At 40.4% G+C, this 23,842-nt stretch overlaps 1 protein-coding gene across 1 annotated transcript; it reads left to right on the top strand.

Annotated features, from left to right (window-relative positions):
* Nucleotides 1–72: 72 nt before the first annotated feature.
* On the top strand, nt 73–22,643 carry CA12 (carbonic anhydrase 12; the record flags this gene model as incomplete). Its single annotated transcript, XM_080626431.1, has 10 exons — nt 73–163; nt 3,342–3,362; nt 8,637–8,816; nt 10,055–10,197; nt 11,493–11,588; nt 13,198–13,261; nt 13,730–13,887; nt 15,493–15,619; nt 21,511–21,595; nt 22,559–22,643. 10 exons carry the CDS (start codon nt 73–75, stop codon nt 22,641–22,643), a joined length of 1,050 nt encoding a protein of 349 aa, XP_080482557.1.
* Nucleotides 22,644–23,842: the final 1,199 nt, after the last annotated feature.

Below are 23,842 nucleotides of genomic sequence, written 5' to 3' on the forward strand. Positions count from 1 at the left end.
ATCTACAAGGGAGTTTCTTCAGACTGCAGAGGAACCTGTGAATTGTCAGAATATTATAAGCCTTTCCTTGAGATGTCAGCCAAGAGCTTCAGTGTAGTCACAGCTGCTGCTGTGCTTATTTTCTTCCTAAAGACACCAGTCTCAATGCAAGCTCCATTGAATGGTAAAGTCTTTCAGCTTTCTATTTTATTGTCACTTATAACTTAGGGCAGCTAATGTATGCAGAAAACTGGCATCTACTAACTATTACTATTTCAATAGCATGCTTAGAGTTGCATATTGTTGTAGACTGCAGTTGTTTGGAGTTGGTATCTTTGTTTCAATTTCTCATAATAGGTATTCTGATATATACAGGCAAAAGAAATTTGTCCTCTGATGTAGTTTGCGTTACAGATCCCTTGCATGCTCAGTGTGCCTTGCTTTGTGATCTTTCCGTTTCTCACAGAATGAAGCAGACTGACCCTTCTCAGAGTAGTGGAAGTATCACACCTTTCCTTCTGCCCTCAGAGGGAAAAGAATGCAATCCCTGTGAAGCACCCCATACATTAGACCTCATTCTCTTATATTTAAACTGATCAGTTTCAAGAGGTTAACGTTCCTCACTCTCTTTGTAAGAGCTAATGTTCATTTATTCAAGCAATTATAATTGATTTTAATCCATTCAAGCTAATTATAATCCACCTAGTCTGATTACAGGCTATAAGGGAGAATCATTGTAAAAGGTTGTGTGAGAAGACTTACTCAGCATGTGTACTTATGTGACAAAAATCCTGAAGGCTCAAGCGTAATCCAGAGCTGTCAGCCTCATGCAGAGCTCTGCCAAGACAAGACTTCACTGGGGTTTTCACATGAGCTACAAGAGAGGTGCAATTCAGATTTTCAAGGACCCCTTCTTACTGTGGGCATATATCCTCTGAAAAAGGGCTACATTCTCTAGCAGAATTTCTCACCTGAAGGGCAGAGGTTCCTACACCTTGGAGTTCTCCAGAAGAACAGAATAAAGCTCGGTGCTTTCCAGGGGCTTTCCCTGACAACTCAAGATTCAGAAGGGAAAGAAGCGTTGAAAAGATACGTCTTACAATACATGTTGAAGGGAATGCTGGAGAATCCTTATTTTAGAATTAAGAACCCCAGTACCAAGAAATGGCAAGAGCTATGGCATCTGCCTGTCCCTGACGTCTTCCCAAGTCAGAAAAACAACTAACATAGATTATCACAACTAAACTAACATCTCTTTCCCAGCTCCCCAGTGACCTTGGAAATGTATTTGTTCTCGCAGGCTGATCAGTGAAACACAGATACACTGTCTCTAGGAACCTCTTCTGCCATGCAGAGACATTGTAACTGTGTTACTCATCAGCACCATGAGTAACTGTGTTACTCATCAGCACTCACCCTAACATGAAGGCAGGAGAAGGCTCACAGATACAAGAGCTGTTGATAGTTGTGATTCCTTCTAGATGTGAATCAGACATCTGTTGGCTCTCCTCCAAATCCGTGAGCCTGTGTGACAGTCTGCCTCATCCTCATTTCATTATCAAGAAGAATAAGGGTAATGCAACCTTGTTCAGAGTCTGAGGATGGCAGCTGTACATGTTCAGTCAGGCAAAATCAAGAACATTCTGACATCTGCTCATCTATTCATCTGATCTAAGGTGGATGAAATAAGCATTACATGTGCCTCAGCCTTACCTACACTTGTTGCTGTTACTGTGCTCATCAGTAAAGTCACAATGGTAGTGAACTGCAGAGCATCAAAATACTCTCTAGCTAAGGAAAATTTCACTTGGAAAAAGACTTGAAGCTTTCATTTATTTTTATTTCAATTGCTGTAAATGCCCAAAATATTGAAAATATTTCAAATTGACTGTTTAAAGGTTGCTCTAGAATAAAAGAAATCATAGTTTTGACACTTTGCACACATTTTAATGGGAAGTAGGACCATGAGCAGAGAGTAGCTGCTGTAGTTAAGCCACTATTATTTCAAACCTCATTCAGCTGAGGATGTGGCAATTTCTAAAACCTGTTGACAGTCAGTTGCTATCTCCATGCAAGTTTCACCTACAGAACATGCTGACCAGTGGGCACAAGCACCCCAAAAATAAATCACAGAGGAGGAGAGAGGAGAAGGAGGCTTCTCATCTTGAAATCTAAGACCGTGCATGAATTCTTCTCCACGAGGAACATGGGGATGTGAGCCAGGATGAGTACACAGACTTCATTTTGAGAATTCCAGTGTAAAACAACAAGACACACTGGTCCTAATGAACTGGAAGCAGAGAGCTCAGTGTTCCCAGCACGTATCACTATAAAAGAGCTAAGAGCAGATGTTTTGCGCATCCCTACAAATTAATCCCAAATATTTCACACAACATTCTTTGGAGAAGAGCTGTATCTGTGATCACATTCCAGAGTAAAAGAAATGCAGCCAAGGATCATGTACTGAGCAGATGTGTGCATGTAAGGATAGATACCTGTGTGCCTGCATGCATGCACACATGGGCACTCTGAGTGTTTGCAAGACCTGTAATTCAGGACTGTTTTCTAAGCAGAAATTGAATAGAATTTGCAGAGAGTAAAGATATCCATTATGCTGACAGCCAAAACTGTGCAGGTCTGTCAGGACAAGCACCTGCAATTACCCAGCAAGCTGAATGACTAGGTAGGTTTCAGGACCAGAAAAAAATAAAAGGAGCATTTAATAAGTCATTTCCAAAGACAAGCAGAGACACTGTCCCAAGTTCACTTCCTTAAACCATGGATGGGTACTGGTCATTTTAACACTCACTCAACCCCCCAGGATTCTCTTGAGTTGTATAGGTTCGTGGATCATACTCCCTTTTTCTAAGCCCATCTATTCCTGTTTCAGTTGGCCAGTCCCAGAGCCCCTGTACGGAAATGGCTGTAACAACCGGCAACCCACTGATGTTTTCAAACTCCCTGACTAGGCATGAGGGGGATCATTATAGCTACATCCCATTTATATTCCTTAAGTTTCCTAACTGGAAAAATACCAGGGATGTGTCTACATACTGAGCCTGTGGCTATTCCACAAAAAAAACCCCAAACCCCACACCACCAAAAAGCCAACAAAAGTTTCACTCCAGCATTTAAGTAACCACAAGAAAGTCACCCCTACGGGCAGGAACACAGCGGTAATTATAACTTGGGTGAGAAGTGTTCATGATCTTTGAAAGTGTCTGTGTTTTGCTCAACATTTGGGGACAGACAGTTCAAAGTATTGCAAAATTCAGTACATGGGTTTAAGTGACAATTAGTTTCTTTATAGACTAAGATCAATTTCAAATATTCACAGTAATATTTCCTTTGTCTTTAAACAGGGTCAAAATGGTCTTATATTGGTAAGTACAAACTAACCTGTACATAGTAAGTAATGGCTTTGCTCTGTGTTTTAATGACAACATGCCAAATGTATTCTGGTGAGAACATACTTGGTTCACTACCTTTAACCAGGTTTGGATCTGTCCCATTGCCTTGAAATCTGTTATTCGGCCATTGGGTTTCATATCTAGGTGATTGAGAGTCAGTTATAGGCTTCTGAATTGCCTTACAAAGCAACAGGAACTGCAGCAGGAAAAGATTGGCTCCACAACTGCAGCAGCTCCCCAAAGCCCTCTCTATCCCCAGCAGTCACAGACTGGCAGCACATTTCAGCCTGGTTCTGCAGAGAACATACCTCTCCCTACCCAGATGGGTTTTAATTTTTAAGTAAAATAAGAGTTCAGCAAGTCACCTGTATTGCATTACTGGAGACTCAGCACCCTGAAAATCCCAGCACTCACAAGATAGAATAAATCATACTCAGGAAAGCAGTGCTATATAGTACAATAGTCCTTTCAGTCAGCTACTAACCCAGAAGGATCTGATAGCTGCTCAGGAAGAATTATCTAGATATTTTCTTTCAAGTGATCAAATCATCTGGCCTGTTATTGCTCATTCAGAGTAGTGTTTTACATGCCACATGCCTACAGAAAAGTAGGCAGCAGTGAGAATCTCCGCAAAAGATTCTTGTTCTTAAGCCTTTGGTGCTGCTCCAAGACAACACAAAGAACCTCTGAGGTTCAACTTGCTGCTAATAACTACTCCCTTTGGCTGTGCTCCAGTTTACCTGACTTGCTTCACATAAGCAAAAGGAAAACTGTCAGCTGCCTGTCTATAGGTATTAATCTAACTGCCAGAATGCATGCATACACTTCAAGATCTCATTAGGAAAAAAGAAACCTTTGACACAGTCTGAATAACAAAAGACGGGGTTTTCCATACTGCCAGCAGCCACCAGATGAACGTAACCCCGCTGGGTAGTAAGGAAAGCAAAACTTGCTTTGCTATCATCAAAGTAGAAGTTTTGTCCTCCTTCCTAGGGTAACACTTATTTTAAATTAGTTACTTCTCCCTTTCCAGGACTTTGGGTACCAGTGTTTATTTCAGAGTATGCTATTCTCAGTGCCCAACTTCATCAATTCCCCACTCTGACACAGGCTTGCTCTGTGTCCTCTGAAGGGCTGCTTCACCTTTTGTACAACGGACAAACTGTATGAAGTGTACCATCAGAAAAAATGTTATCTTAGTTAAAGATCTAAAAGAATTTCTCTGATGCCCGACAGCTCAGGAGAGCACATGCATGCAGCTTTTGGCAATGTTGCTGTGTGGCTGGGAAGTTCAGGCCTGAAGAGAAGAGAATTGGGAGAACTGGAGAGGTGGGCTTCAATTCTTTGGATTCTGGCTTTCTGTTTCTGTAATGTAAGAAGGCTGGAATGAAATCAAAGAGCCAGAATCACTCATTGAGAGTGGACAAGCAGCTACAACGGAGAAAACTAGCTTTACAGCCAAGTTTAAAGTAATAGTGCCAAAGCAATTACTAACATGTACATGAGGGAAGAACTTCATGATACAACACAAACACAAGAATTGTTGGTACCAGATGTCAGGCTAACTGAACATGCAAACTCTTTAGTTTTACTGTTGCCAAATACTCCAATTCAGTGAGGTGCTGAGAACCTGTGCTAAGACCCCTCCACTTCCCCTTAGGAAATGCCAGCTTTAGCGAACACAGCAGAACATACCCAAAATTTCCCATGCAGCATTTGAATGGAGTAGCAGAGACAGCTACAGCCCTTCGCAAGCCCTCTATTTCACAAGCTTCCCTCTGGATGAGCACAGGGAAGATACACACGTAGCGGCTATGAGTACACAGAATGATATAACTGAGCTCTGCCTGTGCTCTGAGCAAAATGAAGAATACGCAGCCACTGCTGCTGCACTGCTGCTGCACTGTGGCAGGAAGCCTGGACCCTCAGCCTTCACTGCTAACTCAGCCCTGGGCTAACAGCAGCTATACAGCTTCCAGCTGGCTGAGAACAGGGCAGAGCATTCTGCTTGGCTGCAAAAATACCACAGACATTCATTCCCTGTGTTACTGACCCAATGAATTTTATTACATTAGTTTAAAGAACTCGGATACTCAAGTGAGAAGCATGAGCAACATGAATATTCTTCTGCTCAAGTAAAATCTGCTGGTAACACTGGTGTCTCATAGGCCTGTTTCCTTCCTTTTTTAAGTCAGCCAATGTACACATCCTGGGAGCAGACACCACTGTTGTTCTTAGAGGAACATCTGTCCTGCATCACCCAGCAGCAGTAAGGCTGTGGGGCCGGCTTCAGGCTTAAGCATGGCAAGCTAAAAGCTATCAAGGGAGGCGATACAATGTGCACACGCAGCCATGGCGCTGAGAGTATTTTGCTCGGCTCACTGTGGCTGGGCAGCAAGACTATCCAAAGAACTACCACTGCTTTATTTACAGACATCTCTTATAGAACAGCCATGAGGGCACAGCCAGGCTCAGGGTTATTTACAGCATGGCAGGGGCATGGGATCCTCAGAGCAGCAGACATCACCTGAGCTGCCTGGGTCTTTCCCTTTGCCACAACTGTGATCACAAAAGGAGGAAAGTAACTACTAAGATATTTTTGCAATACTTCTTATGTTAATACCTTTTGAGACTTGTAGTACAGGCCAGTCTTAATACACCCACATGCTATTCTTTATTCACAGTGATCAGACAGAGTCTTTGTAAACACAATGTGATTTCACTGGGTTTATCTGAATGTGCTGGCACAGAAAAAGGAAAATCTGGTTCACAATCAATCACTCATTTTCAACAGAGCCAGCTGAGAAATGCCTTCCAGCTGTGTGGTTTATCTACCATGGAAATCTCAATTTCACGTATGCAAATCCAAGCTGCAGTGAGTTCAGCTCTTTGAGACAGGAATTTTGTGGCACTGAAATTAGGAAGACTATATGACAAAGGCAGAATTTCTAGAAAAACTGGTTTGTACCAAAAAAGGGTTTTTTTCTGTTTGGACTGGTTGTTGGGTTGTTTTTTTTTTTTCAATTGAGCAGGAGTGAGAAACAAGCAAAAACTGCTGTAGCTTAGAGGCCTGTGAATGGAGCAGCAGATTTATGTCAAGGAAAGGGTACCTGCTAGTAAGGAATAAGGTACCTAAAGACTTCAGTAACTACAGCATTTTACAGAAAAGACAGAATTTTCCCTTCTGGACTGCTGATGTCTGTGTGGAAGCTCCCATACTCTGCTGCCAACTCCTAAGGGCATTCAATTCAGCAAAAGTGAGGGGTACCTCATGACATGGTTTCCACCAGCTGAGACTAGATTTCCATTTTATGCATCAGTTAAAAATTACCTATTTAATTATCAAGTCTCCAGACCTATGATATGTAATACATATCTTCTTGCAAACTCACTATTAGCAGTGCACAGAAACCTTAAACCCTTTAAAATTCCCAAAGTCTTTCTATAACAAAGGCTTCTCATCAATTTTTCTGAACGCTGCTGTAGCCTTGGCTTCTTGGAAAGTGTTGTATTTCAGTGTCATTGTCTTATACATCAAGTTTCAACCTCAAGAAACCATAATTTTCTCGTATATCCTGATATGTATTTTCCTGGGAAATATTCTCAAGTATGTATATGCCATAATACAGGATTTATACTCCTCTGAATGGATCTATTATTTGCCAAAACATATGGAGAGGATAGAACACCATCTTCTACAACAGCGGCATAACATTTATTACCTTTTAAAAAGAATTTCCGTAACTTTAAGATAATACCATGAAGATCTAAGAGGAGAGAAATTAATGTGATTGGCAGCAAAATGGAGTCCAAGATGTAAGTTAAAGCAACGTCAAGGCCTGTTTACACTGAAAAGCACCAACTGAGTCTGAGTATCCAGACTGCAAACAATGTCATGTACCCACCTGTGTCTCGAATAATTTTAAAGAGTTACAATTTGTTGTTACAATTACTGTAACAAGGAAGTCTGCCTTTGAACTTAACTTGCCAGTTCTGTGACATGCACTAAGTCAGATTCACCTCCACTATCTATATCCTTGGAAACTGTCTTTCACACAAAAAGTGAGGCTCTAACAACATTCTCCTGACTGATAATTTTCCTTCAGAAAAGATCTGAACTTGCTTTGCTACTGATGGCCCAATCTAACATTAGATTCTGGCAGTCATGATTCATGGAAGATGTCATACTTCAAAGAAGCCACAAGGAATATTATAGGTTTGGAAAAGAAGCCTTCTAACCAAAGACTCAAGGAACTCCATCTATTTAGTTGAAGAGAAGTGAGAAACTATGTCCTCTATAAGTACTTCAACGAGAAACAAAAGTATATTAACAGGAGGCTCTTCAATTTCTAAGAAAAGGATTAAAAGCAATCACTATCTAAATGAAGTCAAACCTAGACAAACTCACAGTAAAAAGCAAGTAATTATCCAATGGACACTAATGAAATATCTTTTACCTGCAATGCTTAAAGGAAGAGTAGATGTTTTTTCCCCTCAGAAAAATATTACCTCAGTGAAGCAGAAATTAATCCAGGGAGGTTCAATGGCCTGTGTTATACAGATCAGGCTGGGTGATCCCAAAAGACCTTCCTGCCTTAGAAAGAATCATGATGAATCTTCAGAGTCAAGCTGAAACACAAGTTGCAAGTATCTCTTTTTGTATTTAAATCCAAATGGTCTCAACTTAGAGCGTATGAACAGCTGCTAGCTATTAATGTGTAATTAAATAAAAGGCACAATTAAAAACCTCTTGATATTATCTATTCTTTGTAGATCCTACCTAGGGCAAAAGACTGTGATGAAAGATTTCACCAGAGCTTGAGCAAGTTACTGCAGGTCAAATTATTGTAACACCTTCCATTTTCGCATGTTAGCTTTTCACTGCGTGTTATTCAATTTTGCTAGATGGAGCCAGACAGTACGGAAAAGTCCATTCTGGTCTGGTTTTCTGTGCACTGAAAAAGATGGAAACTTCGTTCTGTCAACATCAAGTCACCTCTTTCAGCAATTCTCTTTCAAAGGCTGGAATTGCTGCACATGCCTGTTACTTCCATGGGGAAAAGTAATTCATGTCAGTAAATAATACAAATACTGTCACAGATCCAAACTCTACTTGTCATACTTGTGCCTATACGATTCAGAAAAGGCTGCTTTTCCGAATTCTGGGTGAAGGCTGAAACAGGGGAGTTTTTATATTAATTGCATAGTTAAGGCCTGACAAATGTGTCTTTTTGTTTATTTATACAGGTCCTGATGGAGAGAAGGCCTGGCCAAAGAAATACCCATTTTGTGGAGGAATATTCCAGTCACCAATAGATTTTCACAAAGATATTCTCCAGTATGATTCTAATCTCTTACCTTTAGAATTCATAGGCTATAACGTGTCCTCCACTGACCAGTTTACATTGATCAATAACGGTCATTCAGGTAAGGAAGCTCAATGACAGCATGGGGTTGTGAAGGAAAGAGGGAAAAAGAGTTGCTGAAGTTCGTGATTTTTTTTATTTCATTGGTGAACTACTTTGATTATCAGATGAAATTAAGCTGTAATGAAGAAGGCTTTACATCAGCATACTTACATCCACAGAATATTTTTTCTTCCTTCCTGAAACATTTGAAGACATAGAAATAAGAACAGTTATAAGACCCTCCTTCTTTGTATCTTCCTCTACTGCATAAGCACCAAAAGAACCTGTGTTATAAAATAGCCTCTGCCTCTGCCCTTCTCTGGCACACTTGGTTAAAAGATACAACACATAAACATTGCTTTTTTTCTCACTCCTTCAGTGGGGTAAACCTGCTCTGTACACCACCATAAACCCATTCTTCAGTATGGACCAACCTCTTAGGGCATGGTTCCTGGTTTTCCTCTTGATCAATTTCTCCCTCAAAACTAGGTTGGTTTAGACTAGGAATGGCTGGAACACCCCTTCCTTGTGAACCTTCTTTTCTCAGTCCCGAGTGAAAGATTGGACTGTCACAGCTGAATACATTAGGCTGATGTGACAGGTAACAGGCAGAGAAGGAAACATTCTCATTGTGGACCTTAGCTGTGCCAGATAACAAGTGGAAACAAAAGAACACTGAGAGGCTGTCCCTCACAGTCACACAGATATAAGCAAATTCCTCATAGAGCCTTCTCATAAATCACTAACACTGTCAGATCTTGCCCCTAAGAAGTTCAACAGTTTCCTAACGTAAGCCAAAACTAAAATATATCACCCCCCTCAGTAAAGAGGAGAATTCACTTCTAAGGTCAATGCCCTCCTAGAAAGCAGGGGACTTGTGACCCATGCTAGTAAACTCACTCAGATACAAACCTGAATTGCTCTAAGTAATGAAAAATTAGTCTCTAAGTGATCATTGCCACATCTGCTGCTATCTTCTCTTATGGCTAGAGAATAAACCAGTAGGATGCTTAGTATTGTGCTGATACCACATTCAATTCCTAGTTTTAAGAAAACAGAAAAAGGGTATAAATCCTTCTGAATTACCTAGAAAGGGTTAAAGACAACTGAAGTGTTTATCTCCTACCACAGACTGAGATGGATACTAGTTAAGAATCTGCTTTGTTCATGTTCCATATACTTAGACAAACATACATTTGCCCTGTGCTTGAAAGCTGTGGTATCATTTGCTTCCATTTGGTTTTGGTCTGCTTACAGTGAAAATGTACCTGTTGCCTACTATGTATATCAGAAACCTCCCATTTGAATATACAGCATCTCAACTTCACCTCCACTGGGGAAACAGAAACAAGTCAGAAGGCTCAGAGCACACAGTCAGTGGGAAGCACTTTGCAGCAGAGGTAAGCCAGGCTCAGATCAGGGACAGAACCAAAGGCAGCTAGGCAGGTTCCATTGTCTCAAAGTGGGAACTGTATCTTGGGCATACTGTAAAAGGCTGCAAGGTTCTAATCCAAGTATTTACAACCTGGGTATATACTAAGAAAACACATTTTGCATTGCAAAAAGAACGGACACCAACATACTTTCCTGAATATGCCAAAAGTCAAGGAGTTAGAACTCAGGTTCTGAAATCAGGGCCAGCACTAAGTCACTTGAGTAATTTCAATTTCAATCCTAAATTATGGATTTGTGAAGAGATTTTGAAAAGCCATACCCATCAGGTATTTACCTGAAAATTATAAGAGAAACTAGTCAGAACAATTTCATAGAATCATAGAATAGTTAGGGTTGGAAAAGACCTTAAGATCATCTAGTTCCAACCCCCCTGCCATGGGCAGGGACACCTCACACTAAACCATGTCACCCAAGGCTCTGTCCAATCTGGCCTTTAACACCACCAGGGATGGAGCATTCACAGCTTCCCTGGCCAACCCATTCCAGTGCCTCACCACCCTCACAGTAAAGAATTTCTTCCTTATATCCAATCTAAACTTCCCCTCTTCAAGTTTTAACCCGCTACCCCTTGTCCTATCACTACAGTCCCTAATGAAGAGTCCCTCCCCAGCATCCTTATAGGCCCCCCTCAGATACTGGAAGGCTGCTATGAGGTCTCCACGCAGCCTTCTCTTCTCCAGGCTGAACAGCCCCAACTTTCTCAGCCTATCTTCATACAGGAGGTGCTCCAGTCCCCTGATCATCCTCGTGGCCCTCCTCTGGACTTGTTCCAACAGTTCCATGTCTTTTTTATGTTGAGGACACCAGAACTGCACACAATACTCCAAGCAAATAATTTGCTTATTTGGAATAATCCATTTCTTCTCTATTTACATTTAACCCCAGGTTTTGCATTCTAAACACTGGAGAGCCCTAAGAGTGCCAAGCTGTTACTTGTTCAGAAAAATTCCCTAGTACTGCAGTCAAGATGCCTTGAAACTGAAGTGACTGATCCTCTTCCTCCCCCTGCCCAGTATGTAGAGGAGGGGGGGTTTAACTCAGCTGCAGCAGGGCTGGGAGTGGGAGTTCCAGAACCTTCTGCCTTTCTCTAAAAAGATCTTACCATGACACCCAGAAAGTACTGCAGGATCCCATTGTATTGTCTTAGCCTGAGATGGCTGCACTGGTCCTTTTTAGCTGTGAAACAGAAATGTGAGCATGCCCCAGATGTCACCATAACATACTATCTCCTTCCTTGTAGCTGCATATTGTACATTATAACTCTGAGAAATATCCAGATGTAACAGCAGCGATGGACAAAGCAGATGGACTGGCCGTTTTGGCTATTCTTCTTGAGGTAGGATCAGGACCTTTTTTTATTTGGCTCAGAATATACTTTTAGTCATTAAACCAGAGACCTTTAATGTACATATTTCCTAGATTATTTAACAATGCTGTGGCTAAATCAAGCCTCTTCCTTTTCACTTTCAGAAAAGGGTCAGATTCCAGCAGCACATACATAAATAGGAACAAATTTTAAGAAAAGAGGGATTCTGAATATTTCATGTTTTTCAGTAAATTATTTTCAGCTATGTTAAATCCATCTTTGCATTCACTTACATATTAAGGATTGGTAGAGTTTGTCAAACAGTGAATTTCAAGCTCACTTACTGAAAAGTTGCCTATTGTAGCACAAAGCAGTTTTGAGACAGCAGAGACACAGGCAGACACAATCCAGGCTTTGGCCACTGTATGTAATTAGGATTTGACCACAGTCTTCAGGTTGCAAACTTCCCAGATTCTTTGAATCATGTATTACAGTAAACAAGAACATTCAGTGCCCTTTTTAAGATAATGGAAGGACAGCTTTCTTATTTTCTCCACTAAAGTCCCACATAGAGGCTATTAAAGAGAATAATGATCTGAAAGATAAAATTTTAGAAGCTTGTACATATATAATTCTCCTTTTTCTTGAGGATTAAAACTTCTCAATAAGATAACTAAGAACTAAGATTTCATATTTTCATCAAAACCATGAAAATGTCCAGTTAGCAGACAAAGCTCTAATTCTCCTATTCTTACTATTATCCAAGCTCACTTCCTAGCAGCTCTAACTTTGGCCTATTTTCTGTTAAATTTCAGTTCATTTGGAAGTTGCAGCTGTGAAAAGTGTCAGAGCATTGTGTATTATGCTAGGGAATAATACTGGGATTCTGCTTATTGCTAAGCAATAGTGTTTAAAAATCAAATAAGGGAACAATGGAGATGAGGTCTTTGAAAAGCTTTCAGACAGCTGGTGGCCATTACAGTTGATCTAAGGACACCAGTATACTATGTCATCAGAGGAACTGCTAAGCACCAACTCTAAAGGATTAATAAAAAAAGGCACTGATTATTAGACTGAAAAGCTGCTGGTAGCAGTTGAAAAGCATCATCTTGTTTGATAGCTGAGTTACAGCCCTTGCCAGTGGGCCTGCAATACTCAACAGTGTCATTATCTTACTGGTCTATGAGGAGAAGCAGACTAAAAAATGTTTGTGGGTATAAAAATGTGGCTTTGACTAGAAACAAGCAGATGATCCAAGAAATCTGTCAGTTGAGAACTTATGCCTGCAATGTTCTCAGAGGAACTGGTTTCTCCTCATTTGCATTGCATGCTGAACAGGCAAGGGCAATAGGGCCTTTCAAGCACACACAAGAGGTCTATAGTGCACCTAAGATAGTATTATAACAAAGAAGCTCTAATAGCTCTCTGGAGTAAGAGCATTATTGGGTTTCTGAGGATAGTGTTAATGTTTTGCATAAGAAAAGTACTTATGCCATTCTAGTTTATGAGTACCTGGCCAGTTGAGACACTTGCCTTATGACAGAAGCCATCAAATACTGCTGCCTGCTGTGTGCAGAAGCAAAGGCTCATATTCAGCCTGCAGTGATTTGCACAGCTGTTAATAGTCTGTTCATTACAGATTGGACCCTTCAATCCATCCTATGAAAAGATCTTCAGGCACTTCCGGAATGTGAAATACAAAGGTGAGTGGCTATTAGCCTGCAACGGATTTACAATGGCCAAGAGTATCAGATGTCACCCTGAGAGCGATTGAACCACCTGAAGAAGCAGCCCAGAAATCGAAATCCCAGGCCAATCTGTCACAAACTGTGAAAGACTTAAAAACACAGTGCATTTCTGTGAAGAGTTTAGGGCTAACATACACTACGTGTTTCTGATTGGGTCTTATTTCTTGCACATGGTGGTTTTTGGTTAAAATGGCCACTCTTTATCTTACAGAATTCTGATTTGGAATCTAAGACATGATTTATACAGAGGAAACCTAAAAAGCTGTACTCCTGATTAAACTGGGATCATCTCTGTTAAAATGTATTTTTCTTTTCCTACTGATATGACTAAAAGCATCCTACTTATTGAAAAGCAAATTCAGTTCACTGGTGCACTACCTGTGTAGTAACAATGCAGTATTTAACATGAATCCCCTATTTTAGATCAGATGGTCCAAGTCCCTGGTTTCAATATCCGAGAACTGCTTCCTGACAGACTGGATGAGTACTATCGCTATGAAGGATCCCTGACAACTCCTCCCTGCTACCCTAGCGTTCTCTGGACAGTTTTTCGACACCCCGTTAAAATTTCACATGAGCAGGCAAGTTTAAACCCAGCACATGTTCTCCTGAGCGTGTCTGCCCAACAACAGTCAACACACATTCCCATTTCCTGGATTTCTCTTACATTCCTGTAAAACTGAAATATGACCATTGCTAAAATCCTTTAAGTGGGAAGAGTAGCACAGAACGGACATAAATCACTATCTTGTTCTGTTTGCAGTTAGCACTTTTCAGTTGACCAGAATAAATAAAGGACAGACAACTGCACGTAGTATAGTATAGTATCAGCTTGAAACAATCACAGTCAAGTGAGATTAATTTCTGTTTTCACCATGTCCATATTCCCTGCTTTTAGCCTTTCCATAAGCCACTTACAGATTTTTATCCAGGTTTCATGTCTGAACCCAAGATATTTCAGTGCTACTTTGACCTTGACTGACTTATGCATGACTGACTGGCTAGATGTTAAGATTCTCAAAGGCATGTGATAAGTCATTTGTCAATTTTGAATCTCCTAGCTTTTCTCCAACTCATTTTTTTGTGCTCTCCCGATTAACTTCTTTTGTTCTTAGGTGGCCACTTCCATAGACTATAAATTGCCAATCATCATCTTCTTATTCCCCTCATTATAAACACAGGAAGAACATGTTATGATTAAAATGTCTGGTTAAATTACTGCATGCTCCTTGTTATGAAAGTCCATTCTAACTATGTCCACTTGTCGTGGTTTAAGCCCAGCCAGTAACTCAGAACCACGCAGCCACTCGCTCACTCACTCCCCCCACTTCTTCCTCCCCCCCACTCCTGGATGGATGGGGAGGAGTATCAAAAGAATGTAACTCCCACTGGTTAAGAACAGTCCAGTAATTAAGGTATAATACAAACCACTGCTGCTACCACCAAAAATAATAAGGGAAATAATAAGGGAAGAGAATACAACCGCTCACCACTCACTGACTGATACTCAGCCTGACCCAAGCAGCGATCTAGCCCTTCCGAGTAACTCAATGCTGTTTATATACTGCGCATGACATGCTGTGGTATGGAATACCTCTGGCTAGTCTGGGTCAGGTGTTCTGTCTCTGCTTCCTCCTGGCTTCTCCTCCTCCCTGGCATAGCATGAGACTCAGAAAGTGCTTGGTCAGAGTAAACATTACTGAGCAACAACTAAAAACATCGATGTTATCAGCGCTGTTCCCTGGCTGAAAGTCAAAACCACAGCACTGCACCAGCTACTAAGGAGAAAAATGACTGCTACTGCTGAACCCAGGACACAACTCTACCAGGTCATGTCTTTACCAAAGTAGAGAGTTCCTTCATAAAGTAGCTTCTAGGACTGCTTAGGAGTTAGACTGTGCTAGGGAGAACATTGCTGCATGTTTCCTCCCATGCAGTTTTCCTGGCAGATAATTACTAAGCAGGATTAATTTTACCAGGATGTAAACAAAATACAGGTATGAGTTTGGAGATATCACACTGTTTACACATCATTCTGTATTTGGCCTCACAGTCCACACAAAGCAAAATACAAAAGTATTACTTATTGTATCCTCTTCCCTTTGATTTCAAACACGCTCAGTGATCATACACTAGCATTGCTTTTTCTATATTCTGGGAGCTGAACAGGGTGTTTCTCTTTTTAGTTACGGGCACTGGAAACAGCTATGTACTGCACAGAGAGTGATGACCCAGAACCCCTGGAAATGGTCAATAACTTCCGGAAAGTTCAGGAATTCCATGAAAGACTGGTGTTTATCTCATTCCGTGAAGGTGAGTTGTATGAATGCTTCTATGAAAAGAAACAGTGCACAGTGGTTTGTGTAAACCTGAAACGCTGAAGTGGCAGTCCTGTTGCACCATACCAGTACAAAATCACAGCAATCTCATTTCCCCACAGTTCATTTGGTTCGCCTTTCTTCTCTTACTGCAATGTTGCATGGCCAACTGTACAAGAATAAGGTATTCAGAGAGTATATAAGAAGGGTTTTTTTCCACAATGGTATCAGGCAAGCCCTGCAACCCTTCTGGTCAAAGGTGAGGAGATAAAAGACTGAAGACGTGTTTGGCCTTGTCATGCTTAGCAGAAATGTCTGCTGTCACTCCAAACACTAAACAGTTCTTCGTTCAGTGAGACTGAACTTCACTGAGCTGTTTCAGTCACTGTAAGTGCTTGAGCTGACCTTGTCTCACACGTGACATTTGCTGGTTCTCAGCAACTTCAGGATTGTTTTTATGCAGATTCAAAGGGAAACTCTGTTTTGGGGAAATTACACAGAATCAGAAGAAACTCATGAGGAATTAAAACCTGACAAATTAAAACAATTCATAACACTGGATTGTATGATCTAGTGTTACAAATGAAAAAAGATTTGCCGTCTTACAAGGAAAACTGATTTAAAGGCTTAATTATGCAGTATGACACAATGACAATGCAAAGGGGTTTTTCTGGGAGGCGGGGTGTGTGCACAAAATCCTGCTTCTGTGGCGAGAAGCTCAGCTATGCTCCACACTAAGGCATCCGAGCATATTGTCTGTGCCAAATGTATTGTTCCAATTTCTGTGTTGCCTTGCAAACAAATACTCTTAAGCAGCTGTGAAGCTGGCACATACACTAAAGTACACAGATCTAGGCAAGCCACTATGCTATTTGAAATACAGAATAAAAGGTTTTTAAAAGAAAAAGCAGACTTTATAGAAACAATCGGCCAAGCAGTAAACTTTCAAATTAATATAATGTGTTAGCACATCAGTTCAACTTTGCCTGCTAGGTTCTTCACTGTTTAGATGAAAGAACAGAAAACACAGGACAGTCCCTTTCAGAGTACATCTTTTCAAATACAAGCTATAAAGGAGAAAAGTGAAAATTAGAGATCAGCCAAGACAAATCCCAGACAAACCATTTCTCTGAAATCAGAGATAATTTAGATCTGTCACCAAAAGTTGCCTGGTCTCTTTGCCTGATTAACTGCAACAGAACTCCCAAGCAGAGCAGTGTGGAGCTTCAGAAGCATTGGGCCGTTATCTGAAGCAACTCTCTTTGAAGCAAATTTGAGATAAAACCCAGAGACAATTTCAGACTCATTCTGTGGTTGGGGCCATTTCAGTTCTCATGGAAACATTTTTTAATCTTTCTAAAGATTCCCATAAGAGGAACATAATTTTAACATGAAGTTTATTTTGAGTGCCTTCTCTGGAATTACTGCATGTCAGCAGGTATGATGATGCTACTGTCCTTGATACTTATGCGTGCTTCTCTCACTGAGTTCAGAGCTGACTATGTGGCTTGAACCACAAGCCATGAATTCCCATTCTCCAGCTCTGCATTAAATCTGTGTATAATCTCTATATATTTCATTATCTCCAGAGCTCCAGTGACAAAGGCTACACCCCCTTAATTGCTGCATCTCCTGACTTCCGTTTTATAAACCATTCTATCTGAAGTCAACATGGTGGGTCCTCAGAAGAAGCATTATAGACCAGATGTATAAAGAACAGGCTACGGTGCTGCTAAAGGCAATGCACAGTTAGATTGCCTTTCAGGGATCCAGTTTAGGGATCCAAATTCAGGGATCCAAAATACCTCAGTTTCTCACTTCTGTACACTCAGCAGAAAGCTATTGAATAGAAAACCAACTATTTTAACTTGCAGTACAGGAGCAGGAGCAATGATTTAAGAATTTAAGAAGACATGGGATACTTCCCAGTTTTGAGGTGCAGAGAAACAGCATAATTATAGAATAGTTTGGGCTGCAAGGGACCTTAAAGCTCATCTAGTTTCAACACTCTGCCGTGGGCAGGGACACCTTCCACAAGACCACGTTTAACATATGATTCAGAAGCTGAGGATGTTACACCTTATGAGTGAAGTCTTCACTATATGACTTCATTTTTACTGAGCATCTTGAAAAGTGCTCAGGTTCTCAAGGACCCTCCTGTCTGAACACAGTTTGTAAACATAGGCCTAGAAAACCAACTTTCCCCCAAAATAGCTGAGCAGTTTTCATCTGTCATCCTCATTCTGGAAGTTAGGAATTAATTAATTCCAGGTACCTCAAAAAAAGGGCCCCAAGCCTGTATGTAAGCTCTGTAAGCATCCACAGTAGGTCTTTCCAGTCAAGCAACTGAAGCATTTTTCTGCTTTCATTGTAATTTCTCCATTTAGTTCTTGCCTATTTGCTGCCAAAGGTATCTTACCATCTTTCCCACTATTAACAGCAGATAGCTAAATATTTAAGTCTAAACTAGTTTAGTTTAATTATATCTTTCTTCTATTTAGAGGCACCATTTCTGCTCTTGAATTACTGCTGAGAGAAGTTACTCTCATCAGCCACCTCTTTTCTCATTTTAATTTGTTTAATGTTTGGAGCCCAGAAAATTGATTTGTTTGTATTACGTTGGTAATGAGAGAAAACCTTGTTTCTTGACTGTAATATGACTGCATTAGACAGAAGTTAATTCTCTGACTATACACATCACACTCGGGATTTTGCTGGCTCTGTTTCTTGATTTCTCATTGTATACTACATAATACCACAGTTTTACTTTTCTACTCTATCTTTATGCCTCTTACCAAGTCCCAAGGCTGCCACTTGCAGAGAATAATGGTTATAGAACAATCCCTCAATTTAATGTCATTCTAAAATGAGAACTACACTAGTAGTTCTCTTGTTGCTGATTCTAACCAAAATACATAAAAAAATTGCAAGTTTACCAAATCATCGACAACATTTAACAGTTCCACGACAAACTGGTACTGGTTGCAGAAAAGGTATTCTGAATAAACTGGGTAAAGAGTGAAAAAGGCAGAGTATGTCAGTCCTTCAGCTTTTGTGAACTGGCCAACTAGAAATACCCTTCTCCCCCACAGCATTCTTATATGACCAGGAATAGGGTTAAAACTTTTCCCTCAAGCCCCACCATCTCAAACACTGGCTGACACTTAGACAACTAGTTGGGTCCAGAACAGCAATTTTCGTAACTCCCTTCAAATCTCTGCTCAAGTCAGATTATGAACAACGATTTTAAACAGCAGAACTGGGATTTGCAATATGGCTGCTGAGTTTCCGAGACTACAAGGTTTCATCTGTAGGGTCCTTCTTAAATCCGTGTGCAAACAATCCAGCATAGCAATGATGCTATAGAAACACTTACTGGAGTAACAGAAGTTCTGGGGTTATGTTTAAGACCAGTTCACCATGAAATCCCGGAGACCCAACGTATACTTTTTTACCCTCTCAATTTATCAAGAACCAATACCTGGTGGACTTGGCAAGGGTCTGTTGCTGATTGCTAATGGCACCTATGAGCCAGTGATTTTCTGGTCAATCCGAAGTGAGAAATGCCATTTGCCATCTGTTTCTTAAGCTGACCTTTCAGCACCTGACTACTATCTCTCTGTAAATCACACTCAATACTTAAAAGGTAGACAGTTAGAATCCATGATCCCAGTAACTGAAAATCAGATACTGTGCTTTTCATCCAGGAATCCCTAAACACTTCACAGAAACAGAAATAGTATCAGCATTATTATTTCCATCTATGGCAGAAAATTTGACCCAGATGTGACTTTCTCGAAACTGGTGCTGTCAACCAGCGCCAAACCCAAGAATACCATTTGGCTCTCCCTCTGCTAAGCCACATTATTTGGCTCCCATGCAGAGGTGACACCAGCTACAAAGACATTTTCAAAGTATCTTTAAAGCTGGCATGCCTTACCAGAGTCGTATTATATGGATTATTACCCATTCTGCTGTTCTCACCCAAGAACTGGCCTCTATGGCTACAAAAGGCATTACTCAGTGCTACTTTACTAGAAACCTCATTCAATCTAAGTACGTTTAATTACAAAAGCTCATTGACTCTATCAGTGAACCATAGAAAAATGTTCTACCCACTTCAAAAAACGTATTCATCACCCCTGTAATCTCACATTCCACCAGCCATGGTCACAAAGGCTCCCTCACAGGTGCAGCCCCTTGCCCCAAGGGAAAAACAAAACAAAACAAGAACAAAAATGAGAAAACTAAGGGTCCTGTCAAAGCACAATTAAAGTGCACCTGGCTGCTGCTGGAAGTGCCCAGGCTGATGCAACCACAGGCAGGAACAGAGCACACTTATTACGGGAAGGAGAGGCCATACCCAGAATCATGGCTTGGGCTACACAACCAGACATTTATGAATGAAATCCTGTCGTGCACACGCTAGGCCCCTGTTAAAGCAAGTTCTCAGGGCAACTTTTGTGCCTTTTTAGTTTTAAGACTGAGAGCTGCCATCTTCACCTGAGCACAGCCGCCACGAGATGGGGCCACTGAGCTGTGCTGTGTGTCAAAAACGCAACCGAAGTGTTTGGACATCCACACTTTGATGCTGATTAAAATCTAAATTCCTGCTCACTATTAACAAGTACCACATTTCAAAGTGTCTTTAATCCTAAAGGATTACTCAGCAAAACTTACATGTGCTTATAATGTCTCTTGTCTGTCAGCAGTCTATTCCAATAAAATCAGCTTCACATATGTGCAGCTGAATTTTATTAGGATGTTCAAACCTTCCACTGCCCACAAGTTCAGTGGGAACTGGTGTCTCGTTTTGATTACAGCACCAGGATGAAACACTATCTAACTACATTTTACAAGAAGGTCTTCTCATCAAAAAGAAAAGCCCCCTACCCTTCCTCTTCAAACTAAAAGGTTTTTTCTACAACTATCCATTTGCTGGTTTATTTTGTTGCCCGTTATTAAAAAAACTACCCTTTTTAAAACACAGTTTTTCTTCACCTGTATGGTTTGCAAGTTTCTTCTATGCAGTTGTACTTAAAATTAATAAAGCATCTAATGTGTAAAATGGGATAAGGTTAAACTCCAGGTATTAAATTTCTGTTTCCTCAACAGTTGATTTAATAAGAGGAAATATTTACATGGAATATATGCAACCTCTCAGCTTCACTCTGAAAAGGTCCTGATGCTGCTTAGAGAAAAACAGGCATTTGATAAAATATACAAAACAATGGGTGAAGGAATTATGAAAAGGCAGTTAAGAAAAGAGTGCACACCTTCAGGATCTCTGGGAAGGCCAAAATCAATATTGCCAAAAATATATATGAAGGTCATTATCAAAGACAGCATTACTATGATAAAGCTTAACATGTCAAGGCAAACATGAGATCACTGAGTTCTTCGTACTAACAGCTGAAGTCATTCTTACCTTCTTAAATGCCTTCAAGCAATGTTCTCAACAGCAAAGTGTATCACTCTTCAGCTGTCCACATTCAACAATGTTCTTCTGCCCTGAAAAAAACAAAAGGCATCAAATTTAACATTCTTTGTGGCTCGGATTTAGATCTTTGGTTTTGCTTATGCTCTCTTCTACATGAGAGCATTGAAATCCACAGAGTTTCTGATCTGCTATGCCTGTGCCTGCATGCTGGCTTTGTGCCTTTGGTGGGTATCTAAATTCACAGCATTGTGAACTGTGGATCCAGCTGTGGACTCAGGACTTTCCAATATGCATCTATGCAAAGTTATCCATTCCATAATTCCAAAGTAGTATAAGCAGGCTGCAGGGAAGTTGCAGATGCAGAATGCAAATGTTATGACAGATCAGAAACTAACTTCACAAGTGAACAAAGTTAACAGGTTTGTATGCTTTCCTTCCTTTCCTAGGTTTTGTTGTTTCTGTTGTGATAGCCTGCGTTCTGGGAGTGCTCATCATTCTTGCGGTAGCCCTCTGCCTACTGAAGAGGAAAAGGTAAGATGTCTGGCTGTCACATCACAGGAAAAGAATCAAACCAAATTTTGTTTCTGACTCAAAGAAGTGCTTGTGTGTTCAAAACCTTGCACATTTTTTACAGTGGTAAAGGTTGATGTTTTGTAAGATACAATCCCTTCCTACAAGCTTTGATTTGTTTTTTATTTCTCCTGTATCATATACTCCAGAGTAACTCTATTTGATTGTCATCAAAATATTTTTATAGAGCTAAAAGGCCTCTACTTCCTGCAACCTTCATGTCACAGTGGCCACCATTCTGCCATTGTAGGAACAGTGGTGTTTAGTGAAAAGCAATCATATAAGGCCTTTTTTCCACAAAATAATAATTACTGGAACAGTGCTTATGTAAACCCTTAAAGACACAAGGTCAGGAAACAGGGAATTGTATGTGAGTACTGGAGAGAACACAAAATTACTTTCCAGTCTAGGTACTGACTGCTCCCACAAGTTAGGAAATGAGACTCTCCCTTCCAGACAGAGCAGAACAAGCATGCTGGGTCGGTAACAAACTTACCCAGTTTTTTCTGTTTCTCAATTGCCATTTGTTATTTTTCTTCTTCTTTTTGCTAGCACTGCTGCTCCTAATTGCTTTTTGAATCCTTTCATTTCTTCCTAGAACAGTAAGTGAAACAAGAGGGGAATGGAGTTTTAGGAAAAAAAAACCTCTCCCAAAGGTCACATCATTTAGCAGAGTGCCACCAAAGCCAAACTCTGAGGAAAAAGACTAAGATTACAAACATTCCTACAGCCTGATCCCTTTGTGATCAGCATTGACTCTGCCTCACAGAATGCGTTCTCCTGAAATATCTATAACAACAAGTTACATTTGCACCAGTACAGAAGAAAAAAAACTCATGCATGTGCAATGGGCCATTTTAAGTAACTAATGGTGCTTTTCCTTCACTGGAATTACAAGTATTGAAAATATTTGTTTTATTTTAGCTGCAAAAAGGAAGGCAAAGACAACAGAGGAGTAATCTACAAACCAGGCACACACAAGGAGGAAGAAGATATCTCCAAACTTTGATGCCCTGCTCTGTCCCAGAAGACCCTTTTCATTCATAGCACTGATTTATTTTGTGTTGTTGGAACATCTCTCTTGTTCCTGGCTAAAGACAGGCCCCAAGAGTGTTTTAAAAATGTAGTGGCCAGAAGTTTTCTGTATCCGTTGTGCTCTTGTTCTCCAGGGAGATAGGATCGGTGAATACTCCTGAGTTGAATTCCTCACAACATGCTTTTCATGTTTGCTGCTTACTGAGTCCTGCTCTTTTAATTGATTTTACAGTTAATCCTAAACTTCAATGGTTATGGTTTGTTTAGCATAGGTTTTCTCACAGGTATTCAAATCTGAAGACACTTACCCAGCTACAAGCACTCTTCCCTGCTGAATCAGGTACTGGCTTTAGCATCGTGAGTATAAACAAGATAAAGGACAATGTGTATTGGAGATCAGAATTTGAACTCAGCGGATACAGTTTTTAAAATCACAGCAAATGACGTTAGTACATTCACTGGTGGCTTTGTAACAGAAATACTAGAGGAAAAGACAAGTGTAAATGCAATGAGAGCCACATGGATTGCTAATAGTATTTAAACCCAGGAACTCAGTGCTGAAAAAACACTACTGCCAGAGGAACAGCTCACTTTCCAGTTATTGTACAGCTCACAAACCTGCTATGGAAGTCAGCCACTGGAATTAGAGAAGCATGTTGATGTCTTATTCTGCTCTTATTTATAGTGTGCGTATGAAAGATGTGGAGATAATGCAGCTGCTGTCACTTCTAAGCAGACAAGCCATTTAATCATGAAATATCGACTGGTTTTAGAATATATATATTACAAGTGCAATTATACAGTAGATGATTTCACTGATTTAGTTTTTTGAATTGAGTATCAGAAAGTAATCAAAATTATTTTTTCAAATCTCATAAGATCTTGAGTCTTATGCATTTTTGAAAGTGAAAAGCATAAACCTTCTGTTTCTACTGAAGACAATGCGAAATGTCATTGACTTCAGGAAGAACAGTGTTTAGCCAACCTAGCCCCAGATGCATACAGAATTCCTCTTGAATTTGACATCTGAAGTGAGCATCTGTCATGTTTGTACTTCAGTACACAGGCAGAGATTGAGCACAGGCTTATAGCCAAAATAACTTCAGGTCTGAATGCTGCTAAATACCACCAGGGAAGTTCTAAGCCAAACTTTACACTTAGAGCTGTTCTATA

The sequence above is a fragment of the Psittacula echo genome, assembly GCF_963264785.1.
Source record: "Psittacula echo genome assembly, chromosome: 10".
NCBI lineage: Eukaryota > Metazoa > Chordata > Aves > Psittaciformes > Psittacidae > Psittacula > Psittacula echo.